This window comes from Seriola dumerili, unplaced genomic scaffold, assembly GCF_002260705.1.
Source record: "Seriola dumerili isolate Sdu_G_001 unplaced genomic scaffold, Sdu_1.0 BDQW01000149.1, whole genome shotgun sequence".
In the NCBI taxonomy this organism is placed as follows: domain Eukaryota; kingdom Metazoa; phylum Chordata; class Actinopteri; order Carangiformes; family Carangidae; genus Seriola; species Seriola dumerili.
The window spans coordinates 3269622-3285559 of record NW_019174404.1 but is presented as its reverse complement, the minus strand read 5'-3'; the positions used below and the strand labels follow the sequence as shown (position 1 = coordinate 3285559).

The 15938-nt window shown below is 40.5% G+C and overlaps 1 protein-coding gene across 1 annotated transcript; it reads left to right on the top strand.

Moving 5' to 3' along the window:
• The first annotated feature begins 3952 nt into the window (after positions 1 to 3952).
• LOC111225706 lies at positions 3953 to 15024 on the top strand. The gene is made up of 18 exons (XM_022750728.1): positions 3953 to 3967; positions 5002 to 5125; positions 5692 to 5828; positions 5971 to 6140; positions 6484 to 6679; positions 7582 to 7838; positions 7932 to 8017; positions 8110 to 8171; positions 10009 to 10247; positions 10913 to 11102; positions 11250 to 11370; positions 11669 to 11810; positions 12006 to 12170; positions 13016 to 13113; positions 13161 to 13617; positions 13698 to 13815; positions 14196 to 14265; positions 14378 to 15024. Exons 2-18 carry the CDS (start codon positions 5002 to 5004, stop codon positions 14704 to 14706), a joined length of 2961 nt encoding a protein of 986 aa, XP_022606449.1. The 5' UTR covers positions 3953 to 3967; the 3' UTR covers positions 14707 to 15024.
• The last annotated feature ends 914 nt before the right edge of the window (positions 15025 to 15938 follow it).

Genomic DNA, 15938 nt, shown 5'->3' with positions numbered 1-15938 from the left:
TCCTCATGGATTGTGCATTTTTTTTCAGAGAACCCATTCTTTTCTAAGAATTCACATTTCTTATTCCTGTGCCCCAGAACAGTTTGGTCAACATTTGTGAGCATGCAACACTCTCCCCTAAATTTAGAAACCAAAGGGAGAACCTTAAAATGTGCAATATCATCCCAGTTTGTTCTATAACAATGATGCTGTGAGGTCATAAAAAGTTTGTGTCATTTCTTACATCAAAATGGGTGTTTAAACTTCATATCCAAATAAAATCTGGATTAGACCTGTTGGAGGGTTATTTAGGTACCTTATTTCCTCCAGTGGCTCAAAATAATTATACCCTCAGTAGCCTGACTGATGAAAACAAGCCTTTGGCTTTTTTAGAATATGACATTTGTAAATTTATACGTCCAGAACCTGTTTTTCTACTGTATTAGTTCATCATTTGCACTATAGTTCTTAATGTTGGGGTTCAATTAAAAAGTGCATTCCACATTTTCATTTGTAACTTATGACATTTAATCGATATTTTAATAGATAGGTTTGTATTATATGAATAGATAATACAAACCTAATGTCCTTGGGCACAGGAATAATGTGACATTTAAGCCTTTTATTTAGACAAAATTGCTTTCAAATGAATGAACAGTATGTTCATAAATGTTGTAATTATTATTCATTTGTATCTTAAACTTCATGCACAACAGCTTTACCTTCACTTCCTGCTGCAGTTGATGAGACAAAGCGGGAAAACTCGTCACAGCACCGGATCTTTCGGGCCCAGACTCGCCCTAGTCTTTGCCAGAGTCATATGAGTAACAGCATAAGAAAAGTAACTGTGGAACCATCGATGTGGGGAACATGGATGTAGGCCTGTTATAAGACATGTTAGGTTCAAACAATACATCCATCCATCAACATCCATTTGTGGGGAACAAACAAACACCTGTAACAGACGGATGAGCAGGAAGGGGAGGGGGGGAAAAAAACCGAGCAGAGAAGCGTTACACTGTTTATACACTGCCCCCATGCGGTGATTGCGCAGTGTTGGCGCCATTTTGGATTTGCGTAAATACGGACGACAACAAACATGATGGTCTCAGTGAATCTATGAGGTGCCGAATGTAAAGATTCGGTTACAGTTTTTTAAGTTGATATATTTTGACTATCTAGCTCACTTTCCTCGCATTTAGCTAATTTTCCTCTCATTTGAAACAGAAATTCATGTAAAATATCATGTTATACTTAATTGTTAAGGATGTGCATGAATCTTAAGTCTAAATATTTAATCTAAATCGGGGGGTTTAATCTAAATATTTATTATTATTATTATTATATTATTCTGGCCTGTGCAGCAACAGATAAACATGATTCGATATTATTATAGAACAGAGCTATATTGAATTGTGTATTTGTGGTGTTGGTTAGTTGGTTTCTATAGATACCTGCTCATCTGCACCTGCTCTCCCTCTCCCACAACCTCCGCTGCCTCACTCTGGCCCCCGAGCCCGGCCTATGTGATACGAGGTTAAATCAGAGCTAGCAATGCTCGCTTCCTGGACGCTCTAACATGCAAAACAACGTAATATGTGTGACTGATAGTAAAAGAAAAAACGTCAGTGTAACTAGTTAGGTGCTACACTTTTTTCATAGACATGCCACTGGAAATTTAAGGTAAAGGCTCAAAAGAAACGTTAGCTGTACTAGTAGTATAGCTAACTTAGCATTAGCAGTGTAGCTAACTTTGTTGACGCTTCTAGCTTTGCCTGATATACAAACTTACCGCAGGTGGCTACTAGCTAGCTTGTAATTGTATTTCCAACAAAAAATCACCAAACATATTAGCTTGACAGCATTGAGTAACAGCCAACAGTCATGTTGGTTGTTTACATTCATTATGGTAATCTTATATGTTTTATTATTTGTGAATGAGCCCTTCTGTATTAGGATATCACATCAACTATCACTGCTATGTTCCGCCCCGTTCTCTCTCTCCCTCGTCCACTCATGACAAATCTATTAGGAGAAATATGCTATTGGATCAGTCAAGGTAACTTTCAATGTGACAAACATTAGCTTTGCCATGTGTGTCAATGCGCACAACTACAATGTTTACAGTCCGACACACCAGGAAAGATGGACAGAGAGGTGCAGCACGTTTCCTTCATCTTTTCTTTTCCCCACAGGAATAGATGCAAACGACTGGCAGTTAACATTTGGAGAAATATGCTATTTTTCAGTGGGACAAGCATCAGTATTAGGCCAGTATATTGTTGCTCTACAAGTGACACATTTTTAAGCTTTCATGTTTGTCAGATGGAGGAGCGTTTTGTAAATATGCACTTAAAAAAAAAAGGAGTTTGTAATTTGTGTAATCGCATTTCCACACAGATCATAGTGAAACATTTAAGATGAGTTGAAATGATTCTGTTTATTACATTAATTTTTTTTTTTTAACTTTTTTTAACGTTAACTTTGATAAATAAGCAAATAATGTGACTATTACTACACTGCTCAAAAAAATGAAGGGAACACTTAATCATCACAGCATAACACCAAATCAGTTAAACTTCAGGGATATCAATCTGTCCATTTAGGAAGCACAAGTGATTGTGAATCAATTTCACCTGCTTTGATGCAAATTAAAGTGACAACAGGTGCAATCGAGAGGCAAAAGCAAGACAACTCCCAAAAAGGGAATGGTTTTGCATGTGATGGCCACAGACAACTGCTCTCTCCTTAACATTCCTGAGTTATTCTTCTCTAGTTTTGTGTTTTACCAGTGTCCTTGTCACTACTGGCTGCACGAGGCAGTACCTGCAGTCCAATCAGGTTGCACAAGTAGTCCAGCTCCTCCAGGATGGCACATCTGTATGTTTGGTCGCAAGGTTTGTGGTGTCTCCCAGTACAGTCTCAAGAGCATGGAGGAGATACCAGGAGACAGGCTGTTACATGAGGAGAGCTGGACAGGGCCGTAGAAGGGCATCAACTCAGCAGTAGGACCGGTACCTGCCAAAGAATCCAAACCTTGAACTGGGTTGTGCTGATAAGGTTGAGCACCCGCTAAATCACTGTGTCAACTAACATGACAAGGATTTGAGACCCTGTCTTTACCATGATCCCATCCATAATGTTTAAACCTGAGAACATGGTTGGGATTACGTGTGCAGCAATCCAACCCAATTAATTGTTCTCTGTCTCCTCCGGGACAGCAGGGGGCAATCGGCTGTGGTTTAGGAGACGGAAGTTAAGAGCATTCAGTAAGCTTGGGTTACAGCAGCTCTTACAACCTGCGCCAAAACAGTTCATGTGTCAAGTGAGCAGCAAGTGGCAGTCAATCTAACTTCTGGTTTATCCATTTTCTACAAAAATAAAGGCACAGCCTGAAATATATATTTAAAAAGAATACAAAGAAATAACTCAATACTTTTGGAAAAACAGCAACGAAAAAAATCTCTTTCAGTTGACATGGTAATGTAATAACATAATATGATTATTTATGAGTTTTGAGATGCTAACTAAATAACCACCACTGTAAAACCATTAAAACACTGAAAATTTTAAGACGTCATAAATGTTCTAGTATGTTTTTTAGTTGATGGCTTCGAATCAAAACATTTTCTACACCGTTCTCCTTAGTTTAAGTAGCTGTAAATGAGATTTAAACATGAAACTTTAACGTTAAAATATTTTTAAACAAGTTGCAACTTTTATTTTGAAAAGTCACGTACCGGAATGCACCAAGTAGCTGCTGCTAGCTTAAATCTGCACACCACCGAGTGTCACATTTAGCCACAAATTTGACCTGAACTCTATCACTTTGGAGAATTTACATGTACATTTTTGGTGTAGTGAAAGACATTAAGCCTTTTATTCGACCAGTTCCGTCTAAAAATATCGCGCGGAAACTAGAGTTTTTGTTGAAAGTTGACGATGGTGTAACGAATATTTGTGTCGACCGGACACAAGATGTTTCAAGGTGGGAAACGGTTTTTAGTGAAGAAACTTTAGCTGTTTTCCTGATTAATACGTTATATGAAAATGACAGATATTTTTTGTTTTATCAGAGTTGTGTTGATAATCTATGTGCGTTTGCCTTTTTAAAAAGGCCTCAAAATGATTCACTTTGGAGAATTTACATGTACATTTTTGGTGTAGTGAAAGACATTAAGCCTTTTATTCGACCAGTTCCGTCTAAAAATATCGCGCGGAAACTAGAGTTTTTGTTGAAAGTTGACGATGGTGTAACGAATATTTGTGTCGACCGGACACAAGATGTTTCAAGGTGGGAAACGGTTTTTAGTGAAGAAACTTTAGCTGTTTTCCTGATTAATACGTTATATGAAAATGACAGATATTTTTTGTTTTATCAGAGTTGTGTTGATAATCTATGTGCGTTTGCCTTTTTAAAAAGGCCTCAAAATGATTTTTTTTTCTTAATCGTTTGTTATAATTATTAATTAACCTAGCAAGGAGTTTATTTTTTCAGTTTATCAATTGATCATTTGGTTATAAATTGTCAACAATTGCCTGTATGCAGTATGTAATGAAAAGTCAGCAAATATTAAATTATTTGCTTATTAGCTGCAAAAATGAAACGTTTAATAGCATACTCTTATTTATTAATGGGCAAACTATTAGTCAATCTATCAGTTGATTAAGGGCTGCAGCTAATGAGTATTTTCATTATTGATCAATGTCTCTAAGTATTTTTTAAATTAATCAATGAATGATTTTATTTACAAAACAGCAGAATATAATTTTTAAAATGCCCCAAAACATTTGGTTGACCCAAAAACATTAAGTTTACTATAATGTAAGGCTGCAACTAACAATTATTTTCATTATCGATGATCATTTCTTCGTTTAATTTATTAATTAGTCGTCCAGCCAACAGTCCAAAACCCAAAAATGTTAAGTTTGTAATTATATAAAATAGAGAAGAAGCATTTTGCTTGAAAAATTAAACCATTCTCTTGTCTCTCTCTGTGTCTCTCACCTCTTCACTTACAGATGCCGTCTTTTGACTTCCTGGATAAGGTGGAACTTTTTGTGCGGACTGGAGTGCATTCTCTAGATGCATCAAAAAGTTCAAAGAACCAAACCAGAGCAGCCAGCAAGCACTTTACCTACAAAGGTACTTTGGAGCTAAAATGGCAGGTCACACAGAGAAGCTTCTTACACAGAGGAAAACATGTTTTCTCTCAGTGCAGAGGAGTTTCCAGTTGCTGATGATTTTTTTTATATGTATTTTTTTCATGAACAAACATCTGTTCATCTGCATTATACCGGGGCAGAGGCATGAACTGAAAACAGGAACAAAGAGAACCAGAATGATCTGCATGGTTGATAGCACCAGACATAAGTGAGAAAAATATGTTATTTGTCATTTAGGTAAACAGACTTTTCACATGTAAATTTCATAAAGTTTTGCTGTTTGTCCTCATATGTTCATTCAGATTTTGTGGTCAATCTACCATCTCCTGTAATCTTTTCTAATTTACTGCAATAAATTTTTATTGTCGCAAAATTTGTTACAGTAAGTATCTTTAAACTCTCTGGGCTGTCGACATAGTAATCAGAACCATCCCTGACTGAAGAAAGAAGTGTCTGCTACTCCATTTGTATTTCAAGAGACATGAACTTTACGTAAAGGTAGTTAGTTTCACTGTATTGACAGTAGTTCCTCCCTCTGTCCATCAGATGGCTGTCTGTGGCGAACTTATCGAGGCCGCCTCCTCAGGGTTGTCAGGAGCGACAAGGAAGTGCGGGAGATCCTGACCCGATACCATGACAACAACAACCACGCCGGCCGGGTTCGGGCGGTAAAGGAGATAATGGTGACTTCAGATCATATGTCATCAACAGAACACTTAGGATGTGTGATCAATAGAAAATTGATAGATTTGTTCACCATTATAAAAACCTGCTGCAGCAGTGCTGGTGGTGTTAGACACAGATCTTCCTCCTCTGTTTCTCCAGTTGATGTATTACTGGGTTGGAGTGACGGAGGCGGTGAAGAACTGGATCAAAGCTTGCTCTGTTTGTCAGAGTCGAAGTCCCAGCGAACCACCTGGTCCACCTGTCCAGTTCTGCCTGGCCTATGGCTGCGACACCTCCAGCTACAGTTACCCTGAGCTCGGCTTCCACAGGTCAGACACCACATTTACAAAGTTGGTTGATGAGTCAAAAAGGTCAAAAACTCATAGGTCTTGGATCTTTTCCACTCTGACAGTCAGCTTTAAACCGTCAGACGACAACTATTTATGTCAATAGTAGATAAAAGCAAGTGTACAAAAACAGTGTGGATCACCAGGTTACAGAGGAAGGTACAGCTGAGTATTGTCTGCATAACAATGATAGGAACTGAAGTGTTTTTAATGAGAATTAAATGGGACCTTGTGGTTTTCTGCAGGCGGACTTTCCTTTGGTTCAGCTTTGTCTGTAAGTTCGGGTCAGATTCAAAAACAAAACTCATCTTCCTCTTTCCTGCAGGTTCCCAAAGGAGACCGAGCAGCGGCGGAGGTGGCTGGCGGTGGCTCAGAGGGACGAAGGCTCGCTGCGCTCCAATTCCTGCCTCTGCTCCCGCCACTTTGAGTCGTCCTGCTTTACGCTGAGTGATGATGGTCAGCTGACTCTGTCACCGGACGCCGTACCAAGCATTATTCCTGTGACAGCACGAGAAGATGAGGTGACACAGTACGCAGCACACTTACAGTTCAAATCAACATGATGCTCACTGCACTGATTACAGTATTCACATATAAATATTTGATATGCACATTCACTTTTTATATCAGGGGTGAAGGTCTGGGAGGATCAGCAATATGATTATGCAACTAACAAGCAGCAAAAAATATGAACAGGTGACAGAAAAACATTTGACCAAACACACAGGACACTGAAGCCGTCCTTCCAAAATGAAGAGTTTAAAAAGAGGACACTGATTTCTGCAGTAATGGCAGGAACATCACATTTTTACTCCTTTATAGACAAAAAAATATGAGGTCAAAATAGATATTTTAAAATTAAAAAAAGTAAAATCAAGTCAAGTAATTTGAAAGGAAGAAACTGCAACTTTCAGGGAATGAAATAAGAACATGCAGCGCACAAATGAGCAGTGTCAGGTATTGATTTGTAAAGTGAGTGAATGATTTATCACAAATAATCCCACCGACATACACTTGGTATCTTTTAAAAAGAGACTCACCACTGTCTATGAAGTATTTATTATTTGTCTTTGCTGAGATATTTCCAGCCTTTCTTTTTGTACGGAAGTAAAAGAAGAGTTGTGTTCATGTGATCAGGATTTCTCAAAACTCAATCTGCTTGTACAGATCTGTGCCTGCACGCTCTCTGTGGCTGACTTTGCGCTCACTTGGTTCTATTCTCATTGTTCTTATATGTTCATTAACTCTATTTTGTGTGCAACATTAGAATGACCTATAGTTTCCATAATGCATCCACAGCAGATAAGGCGGTTTAAGCATTTTTAAGCCTGAGTGATCAGGTGCTTTTTCTTATCAGGACCTGTAGAGTTTGCACCTGAGTTAGTTGGTGTGATCTGATCGGCTGATCCTCCTCGGTTTTCAGGTTCCTGTCCCTTCAGATGAGGACTTACTTCACTCTAACTGCCTGGAAGACCTCATCTGTACAGCTGCTACTGCAGAAACCACAGCCCGCTCTGAACCGGCTTTTGATCACTCTGAGATACCTGTGCAGCTGCAGGAACACCAGTACTGCCTCTCGGCTCCGGATTCAGACTCCGGGGTGGTCCAGGCAGTGAGGGAGGACAAGAGGAGGAAGACCATCATCGAGCCAAGCTTCACGGCCTACAACCAGATCGCCAGGTAGACACGTGACCGGCTGATCACTTTATCCATGTAACATTTTTCTATTTAATTCAACATGTGTTGACATTTTTATTACCTTGCGTCCTGCAGGTATCTGAGCCACAGGGTTTTACCGATGCAAAGCAAGAAAAGCAGAGGTGCTCTAAAGAGGATGGCCAAGCGCTTTGGTTTGATAGGTGAATTAAGCCTCAATGAACCAGATTATAGGATCTAATTAAGATTAAATTTCTTTTAGAAATAATTTAGAAAAGATTGTGTTGTGTTTCAGATGGAGTGCTGGTGTACACACGAGTCTCTCCACCTCTCAGAGTGCCGCGCAGCAGAGAGGAGGTAATTACAGTGTGTTATTGTTACAGCCTCCCTACACAAACAGGTTCGAATGGAGCATACGAAGGACAAGTTGCCAAGAAAGGAGAAAGAACTTTATTTGAAACATACTAAAAAAACGATACGCCAAAAATATTACAGAAACAAACAAAAAAAGAACAAAAGATGGAGATGCTGCTGAATGTGCCGTTGCACCCAGGTACTCCACCTTAACTGCCTAAAGAAAACTAAGCTAGACTGAACCAAAACAAAAACTGATACCCGAGGCCTGAAGTACGAAGCAGGATCTGAGGTTGTCGAGGCAACTTCAGGTGTTACTCTGGGTATTTCAGTCCGACGACGGTGGTTCACTTATTATCATTTCTCATATCATAAGCACTTTATTCATGGTTCTGACGATATTGCTTATAATTAAAAACTCTGCCTCTTTCACATGAACGCGCCCGCAGACAGAGAGGTAAACCCAGGGTTAACTGAGACAGCTTCGTAGTACAGGTTATCCAGGGCGGTCAATGGTAGCTTCAGTTAACCCAGATAACGAAAAGTTGTCCTGGGTATGTAAAACTTGATTCATAGTACAGGCCTCAGGACAACTGGTGTTCTCCAACCCAAAACTGAAATAATAAATCAAAACAACAAAAACCCAGCACCCTGGAACACGCTGGGACACAAAAGGCAAATCTGGGGCAAAGAGTCCACCCCGAGCAGTGCGCTGGCTGAGTGGTGAGAGAGTGTGCAGTCCCTGCTCGTTCGTTCCCAGCTCACTAATTGACTTCGGGGGCTCCACTCCTACAGGAGAAACAGAGAGAGCACCAGAGGGAGAGAGAGTGGGAGAGCGAAGGAGAACAAAACAAAACAACCCCATGAGCAGTGTGCAATAGTGCACATCCTGGGCCGCACGTAACAATGATGAGGTTGAAGTGAAACTCATACCAGCCTCGTGCAGCTTAAAGTTTGTTGTCACTGGTCTGAAAAACAACAGCTCGAATAAACTCATGGCGTCAGTAGCAAATTAACATAATAAGTGTCTTGGTTAAAAAACAGAATCTTTTTTTGTGCATTTTCTTAAACGTTTCATAAAACATTTCTGTCCAGCTTTCGTCTGTGTCACCGCGGGAAAAATAAAATCAGTATCTGCAGTTTTCTTATCATCCAAGACGCAGCTCATTTCTAGCAAAGACTGGGATAAATGAAAAAAGTGCAGCACCATGACAGGAAGTCTCTGAATGGTGAGTTATAATGTCAGCACATTGTTGTTGTAAAATCGACCATCACATCAATTTAGTCACCCACAGCTTGACTGTAAAATATCAGAAAAACAGCATTTCTCACTCATTAAAATGGTGTCGTCTTCGTCCACTCCCACATAGCTCCCAAACATTTCAACTTAAGCTCCATTTTTACCACGACCACAGATACATGATACACAATTCTTTCTTTGTCAGAAAATTTTCTAGATCTCTGTTTTTGATGGAGTAAATTGATTATAGACATAATTTACAAATATGCAACGTGAGATAATGAGGGCCAGACTTTTACATAGGAAGCCTCCTCTAAACAGACCAGGAAGTAATGCTGCAGTCACCTTTAGGCATGTACTTTGCCTTAATGATGCATATTCACATGATAATTTTTCAAATTTAATGAGCACAAAGCGGTTAACACATAGTAAACAGGGACCCCAGTGTTTGTCAAATGACTGTTGTGCTTCTTACAGGTAAGAATGAATAGATGTATGTGTGAGTGTGAAGCTGGACAGCACTAATAAAAACACGCAGTGCAGGAAAATCCTTTGGGGAAAAAATGATCTGCATATCGTTATCTTGCCTTTTGATCCCAGGTGAACTCGATCCTGCAGCAGTTCCATGATAACCAGGGTCACTACGGCCAGGGAATCTGCCAGCGAGAGATCACAAAGCATTTCTACTGGAGCACCATGACCCGGGACCTGGCCCGCTGGATCTCCAGCTGCCACACCTGCCTCAACAGAACCAAGAGGAAGTGGCTCCGCTGCAGCGTCTACAACTGCAACAACTGCTGCGGGCCGGTGGAGCGTGGCCTGGGCCTCACCTTCCACAAGTACGAGTCCATTTTCAACACTCTCCTGGTTATTCTGCAAGATGCTACAGCTAACAAGCTAGCTAGCTAACAATGAATCAAACAGATCAATTACATTTGATTAAATGAACAGTCAGACTGAAATTATAATCCTTTAGACTTCTGTATCAAAAAATCTAAATCTTTCAGAAGCAGTATGTTTGTGTGAATATTTATCTGTAGTGATAGTATACACATAGTAAGCAGTACACATTACACATTAGTTGTAGTAATTAGCTCTACCTTCACAGTTACATCCACAAACCAGACACAGGAAATAATTAAAAATGAATCTACATGTAAAACAATAAACAATCGTAACTTACAATGAAGACAAAAACGAGATTGTCACAAATGCACAAATAACAAGCAGAAAATTAAAACAAGAAAAACCACAATAACAATAATTTATCATTCACTCACCTAACCTTTTGGGAAAAAAAACTGGAAGGTGCTGTAAGCTAAATGCTAACATCAGCATGCTAACATGCTCACATCGCACCAAATTCACCAAAACTGAAGTTTTCAGGAAGTTTCTTCATTTAGTTAAGACAGATAAGTGTCATTATAATCTCTAGTAGTGCTGCTACATGGTGCATGACTGAATAACAATCTGTGATACTTAATAATTCTATCCGTACCTTCAGGTTTCCTCTTGACAACGCGGCCCTGTTGGCTCGGTGGTTGAAGGCTGTTGGCCGACCTTACTGGCATCCTCGGCTCCGCTCATCCATTTGTTCCACCCATTTCACTGAGGAGTGCTTCGACCGCAGCGGAGAGAAAGTCTCCCTCCATCCAGACGCTGTGCCCACACTGTTGGTCCACAGCGACTCGGCGGTAAGGCACAAGAGTTAGTTGCTGTAATAAAAACAAACTGTGCTGTTCAGTAGCAGAAGCTTGAGTTCTGTTTTTCCTCCACAGATATTTGTCAAACTGATGCAGAGAGTTGTATGTACCTCTAATCTCTTCTTCATGTGTGAGCAGGCCTATTTTGCAAAGTACAACGCTGTGGAGCTCTACCTCCGAAAACGCACTTACCCTCATGGCCTGAGCTACGTCGAGAAAAACACCTTCAGGAGGTTCTGCAAGAAGTTCGCCATCAAAGGTTTGTACAAACCAGGATCCCTCAGCATAGATCAGGTCAGGTGGTTCCTCCAGAAGAGACGAGGCTCTCAGCCTCTCTTCTGATTGGCTGACTGTTTTCTGAGTGATAATAAAAATATAGCAGATTTCAGGTAAAACACTCAGAGGAACCAAATCATGCAAAGTTGGATGGTGGGTCCAGGTGGGCGGGGCTTGGGGCATGGCTGAGAGCAGTGACTCCATTGTTGTGACATCACAGAGTTAGTTATGTTAAGAGTGATGTGAACTCTGTTCATTGTTTTCATTGCCTGGTTTCCCAGATGATGAGCTCCACATAGTGAAGGGAGATCAGATGCGTTTGGTTCTGAGGAGCCGACAGCAGGTTGAAGTCGCCCTCATGGACTATCACAATGAGCTCAACCACCTGGACGTCAACAAATGTCTCCGACTGCTCAATGACAGGTGAGAGGGGATCATCTCTTAAATCGTGTTTTTCAAGACTAATCGTTTATGATCCTGCAGACACAGAAGAGAGAACTTCCTCGAACACTGATAGAGGCAAACACATCCTCACTTCAGTTTTTACTGCTTTAGCTTAAAGTGATGCTGGGATTACACTTAACACTGCAGGTGTAAACGTGTAACATCATGCTGCAGGTACTTCTGGAAAACCATGAGACCTGACGTGGTGCAGTGGATCGACAGCTGCTCCCAGTGCAACAGGAAGAAGAGGAAGAAACCAGCAAACCAGACGGAAGCAGGAGGATCAGAGTCGCTGCTGCAGGCGCTGCGATCACCACAGATACATGACGGGTTAGACAGGTATGTGTGTTTCTGTCACAGACACAATTTGAAAACACTGGTTTTTAACACGCATGTTTATTATTAACACTTTGTCTGCCTGAGTACAAATGTTGTTTCACTACAATTTCTCTCAGGACAGTGTAAACAGGCTCTTTGTTGTAGTATGACATGGTTATGGTTAAAGTTAAGGTTCAGGTAGGTCGGCCCTATCTAACCAATCATAAGTCAACTCAGACAGGTGTCACTTACTGTATATCTGATGTTTTTGATGATTTGATGATTCTGGAGATAAGTGATGGAAATACAAAGTGCTGCAGCTAACGATTATTTTCATTTTCAGTTACTGATTAATCTGGTGTTTTATTTTCTTGACTAATCAATTTATTGTTTAGTTTGTGTTAAATGATTTTTAAAAATAGTGAAAAAATGGGATTCACAGTTTCTCAGAGGACACAGTTAGTGGTCTTATGTGCGACTAAAATGTTCAATTATTCAATTTACTGTTAAATGCAACCAAGAAAAAACAGTAGATTGTCACATTTGTTGATCTGGAACCAAGAGAATATTTGGCATCTTTGATTTGGAAAATGAAATAGTTAAAAGATTGATTTTATGTCAATTAACTTAATCAATAAGTCGACCAATCGTTTCAGCTCTACAGAGCTTTCAGTCCTGTAGAAACGCTGTGTTTTGATCATGAAGCAAAAATGAGAAGTTGTCTTCTTATAGTTATTGGAGCAGTAATAGTATTAATGCGACTATTCACACTCAGAAAATAGTATGTAGTAAACATAGAGATAGTTTGTGTTCACGTGGTCCTTAATGTGTGTGTGCTCTTATTCTCTCTCTCTGTTGGTTGACAGTGGGAAGGATGATGATGTTGACGAGGATGATGATGATGATGATGGTGGTGCTGGGAGTGTTGGGGAGCCAGTAACGGGTTCAGAGGACAGAGCGGTAGGTTTCTCAGCTTCATCCAGCAGAACGACTCTATCTCAGATGGAAAAGCACTTGTTTTAATCATTGTTTTGGATCATTGTTTTGGTCCTCAACCAGAGGAACGGACTCAACCTGGAGACCAGGAGGAAGCAAGTGACTGTCAGAGCAGCACCAGAACAAGTCACTACGTCTTAGTCCAGGGTGAAAACAGACCCCTCAGAGGGCCACATCCTCCACATGACCTCCCCACAAGGTCCCAACTTCCACAACCCACAAGCAAACAAGTTCAGCCTCCAAATCCAAACAGGGGACTAAAGACCCCGTCCAGACCTCAACCCAGAGACCGTGGCAGCGTCCAGCGCCCGGTGAAGAGGAGCCGAGACCTGGAGGCAGGCTCTTCGGCTAAAAGGAGCTCCAGCTGTGGCCTGGAGCCCGTCGTGGCCCCGAGCACCAAACCCTGGCCCGTCTTCACCATCGCCGGCTCTGCGCGGGTACACGCAGCCAAACCCCCTCCTGAGGTGGACAGGTAGGAGCTGCTTTTTATTACTTACTATTATTACTTGCAGTAGTGTTACTACCTATATACTGACAACTGTGTATCAGCAGCCCAGCCGTCTTTCGGAGGCCCAGGAGGCTCCAGGCTCGGACCATCATCCAGCAGTGCAGTCGGGCCAAGGTTAAGATCAAACCAGCCCTGGACGGGGCTGACGCTCAGTGGGCTGAGGTGGGTGTGTTCTAGGGATGGCTGCTGTTCGGTCCATCCATCACTTTCACATTTTGACATGAAAATACGAGCTGTAGTCAGAGGTGCTGCACGGGAGGACTGGACGGATGGGTTTTTTATTTTAACTGATGGATCATCAAAAAGTAGTTTCATCTTCTAAATCTGCCTGAAACTATAAATTGTTTTTATTTTTCTGTCTGTGTACAGATGGAAAAAAGAACAAAAACTAACACTTTTGTCTTTGTTCATCTTAACACAAACAAACAGATGATTTTGATGATCAGAATAATTTGCTGTGATCGTGTAAAAACATACACATAATATTTAAATCTGAGTGACTCCGTGTGAACTGGGTCTTCACTGTGACTCTGTTTCCTCAGATCCAGGAGGGAATGGTTGTGTACGTGTGCTTTTTCCACGGAGCCACTGAAGACGTCACTCATGAAATGGGTAAGATGTGTTATGTTAGTTCATAATCTGACAGCCACATAAATTTAGTCATTCAATTAAAACTCTGTCTTTATCAAGTTGTGTTTGTCTTTTCCCTTGATCCTCTCAACAGCCAACAGCCTGATGACCACTAAACTTTTCCGAAAAGCCACCGGGTGCTCAGTGTCCGTTCTCGACCTTCCCGGGAACGTTTTATTTATCCCCCAGGACTCTCTGCTCGGAGAGCCGGTGCCTAAGAGGAGGGTGCAGTATAAAGGCGGGTGTGAGCCATGGTGGGGCGCTCAGCTCCTCTCAAACCTGGTGTTCACCTGCAGAGAGCTCGTGGCGGGCTCCGTGAAGTGTGCGAAGGCGGACGTGAAGGTGGAGCAGGGAGTCTACGGCCAGAAACAAGAGATCGTCCTGAACTGTGTGGAGCCGATGACGCTCCTGCTGGAGTTCTGAGGTTCACCTGATCACCAGGGTGGGATGTGGGACGTCCACTGAATCTGAATCTGCTGTAAGTGAGTCCAGTCTTGTCATGAGAACACTTAACCTGTTTTCACTACAATTTCTACAACTGCTTGTCAAGCCTTTTTCCGTCAGAAGGTTCTCGAGCTAATAGGTTTTATAGATCTGCAGATAGATCAGTTAATTAAAGGGAAACTAGTCGATTGTAACTTTTTTTTAACAAAAGAAATCCAGGAACTAAAGGAACCAGAGGAACTAAACATCTGTAACTATGTTTACATGCAGGCTGTTTAAAAATGTCTCCACACAAAAAAAACCATGATATTAAATAACTATTTTTTGTAAAATAAAATGTGTACATTTTATTTATTAGGTTATTCATGACCTCAGCAGTTTTCTCGTTTAAGAAACTTGTTTGACAGAGAGACAACCACAAGCACCAAAACTTGATCAGAGTCACTTTTAATGAATTCATCAGTAGAATGAAATTAGTTACTCAACTAACAATCAACCATTCAGAGCAGCGTCGACATTTCTCTGTTCATACGGAATTTATCATGTCTATTAATTTTACATCTACATTAAAATAAAACCAGTCGATAAACTGGAAAAATACTAAAACACAGTACAAGGAATCAGAGACAAAGAACAAAGGAACAGAAAATGACCAAATAAAAAAAAAAAGACCAAATTAAAGAATAAATTTTTCTCTCTTTAATTCATAATCATCGCATGTGTAAATAATACGTAACATTTTCCACTTTCAGCATACATATCCTTGTGATCTTTAGGCTTTAAAAAAAACGGAATAATTACAAAATACACAAGTACTATAAAAAATAAGTTCTCTTTCAAGTCTTCTTGCAAAGCTCAGTTTTGGTTTTGCATGGCTGCTACAATTTCAGTCTTTTTTTTGTGACTACAGTCGCACTGAAGCAGATGCTCCATAAATTATAAAGGCAAAATTTCCATATAAAAAATGCAGGAACAAAAAAAGCAAAAACAAACAGTATCTTTCAAGTTTGAGTCAGTTTCTTAAGAAACAAACGGTGGTGCTTTCTCCCACAAATCAGTCTGTGTGACAGTTAAGTAAATTACAAAAGAAATAAAAAGCTCACAACTCAAATGCACAATCGGCCTGAAAACAGCATTGTCATGGCAGCGTAGAAAAAAACACCCAAGCTGCCAAAAAGTGGGCTAACTTATAGTATAATTAACTGTTACCA

Coding starts and splice junctions, on each gene's coding strand:
- LOC111225706 (XM_022750728.1), top strand. CDS start 5,002: ATGCCGTCTTTTGACTTCCTGGATAAGGTGGAACTTTTTGTGCGGACT. Junction 6,680..7,581: donor TGACAGCACGAGAAGATGAG/GTGACACAGTAC, acceptor CTCGGTTTTCAG/GTTCCTGTCCCTTCAGATGA. Junction 11,811..12,005: donor CTCCGACTGCTCAATGACAG/GTGAGAGGGGAT, acceptor ATCATGCTGCAG/GTACTTCTGGAAAACCATGA.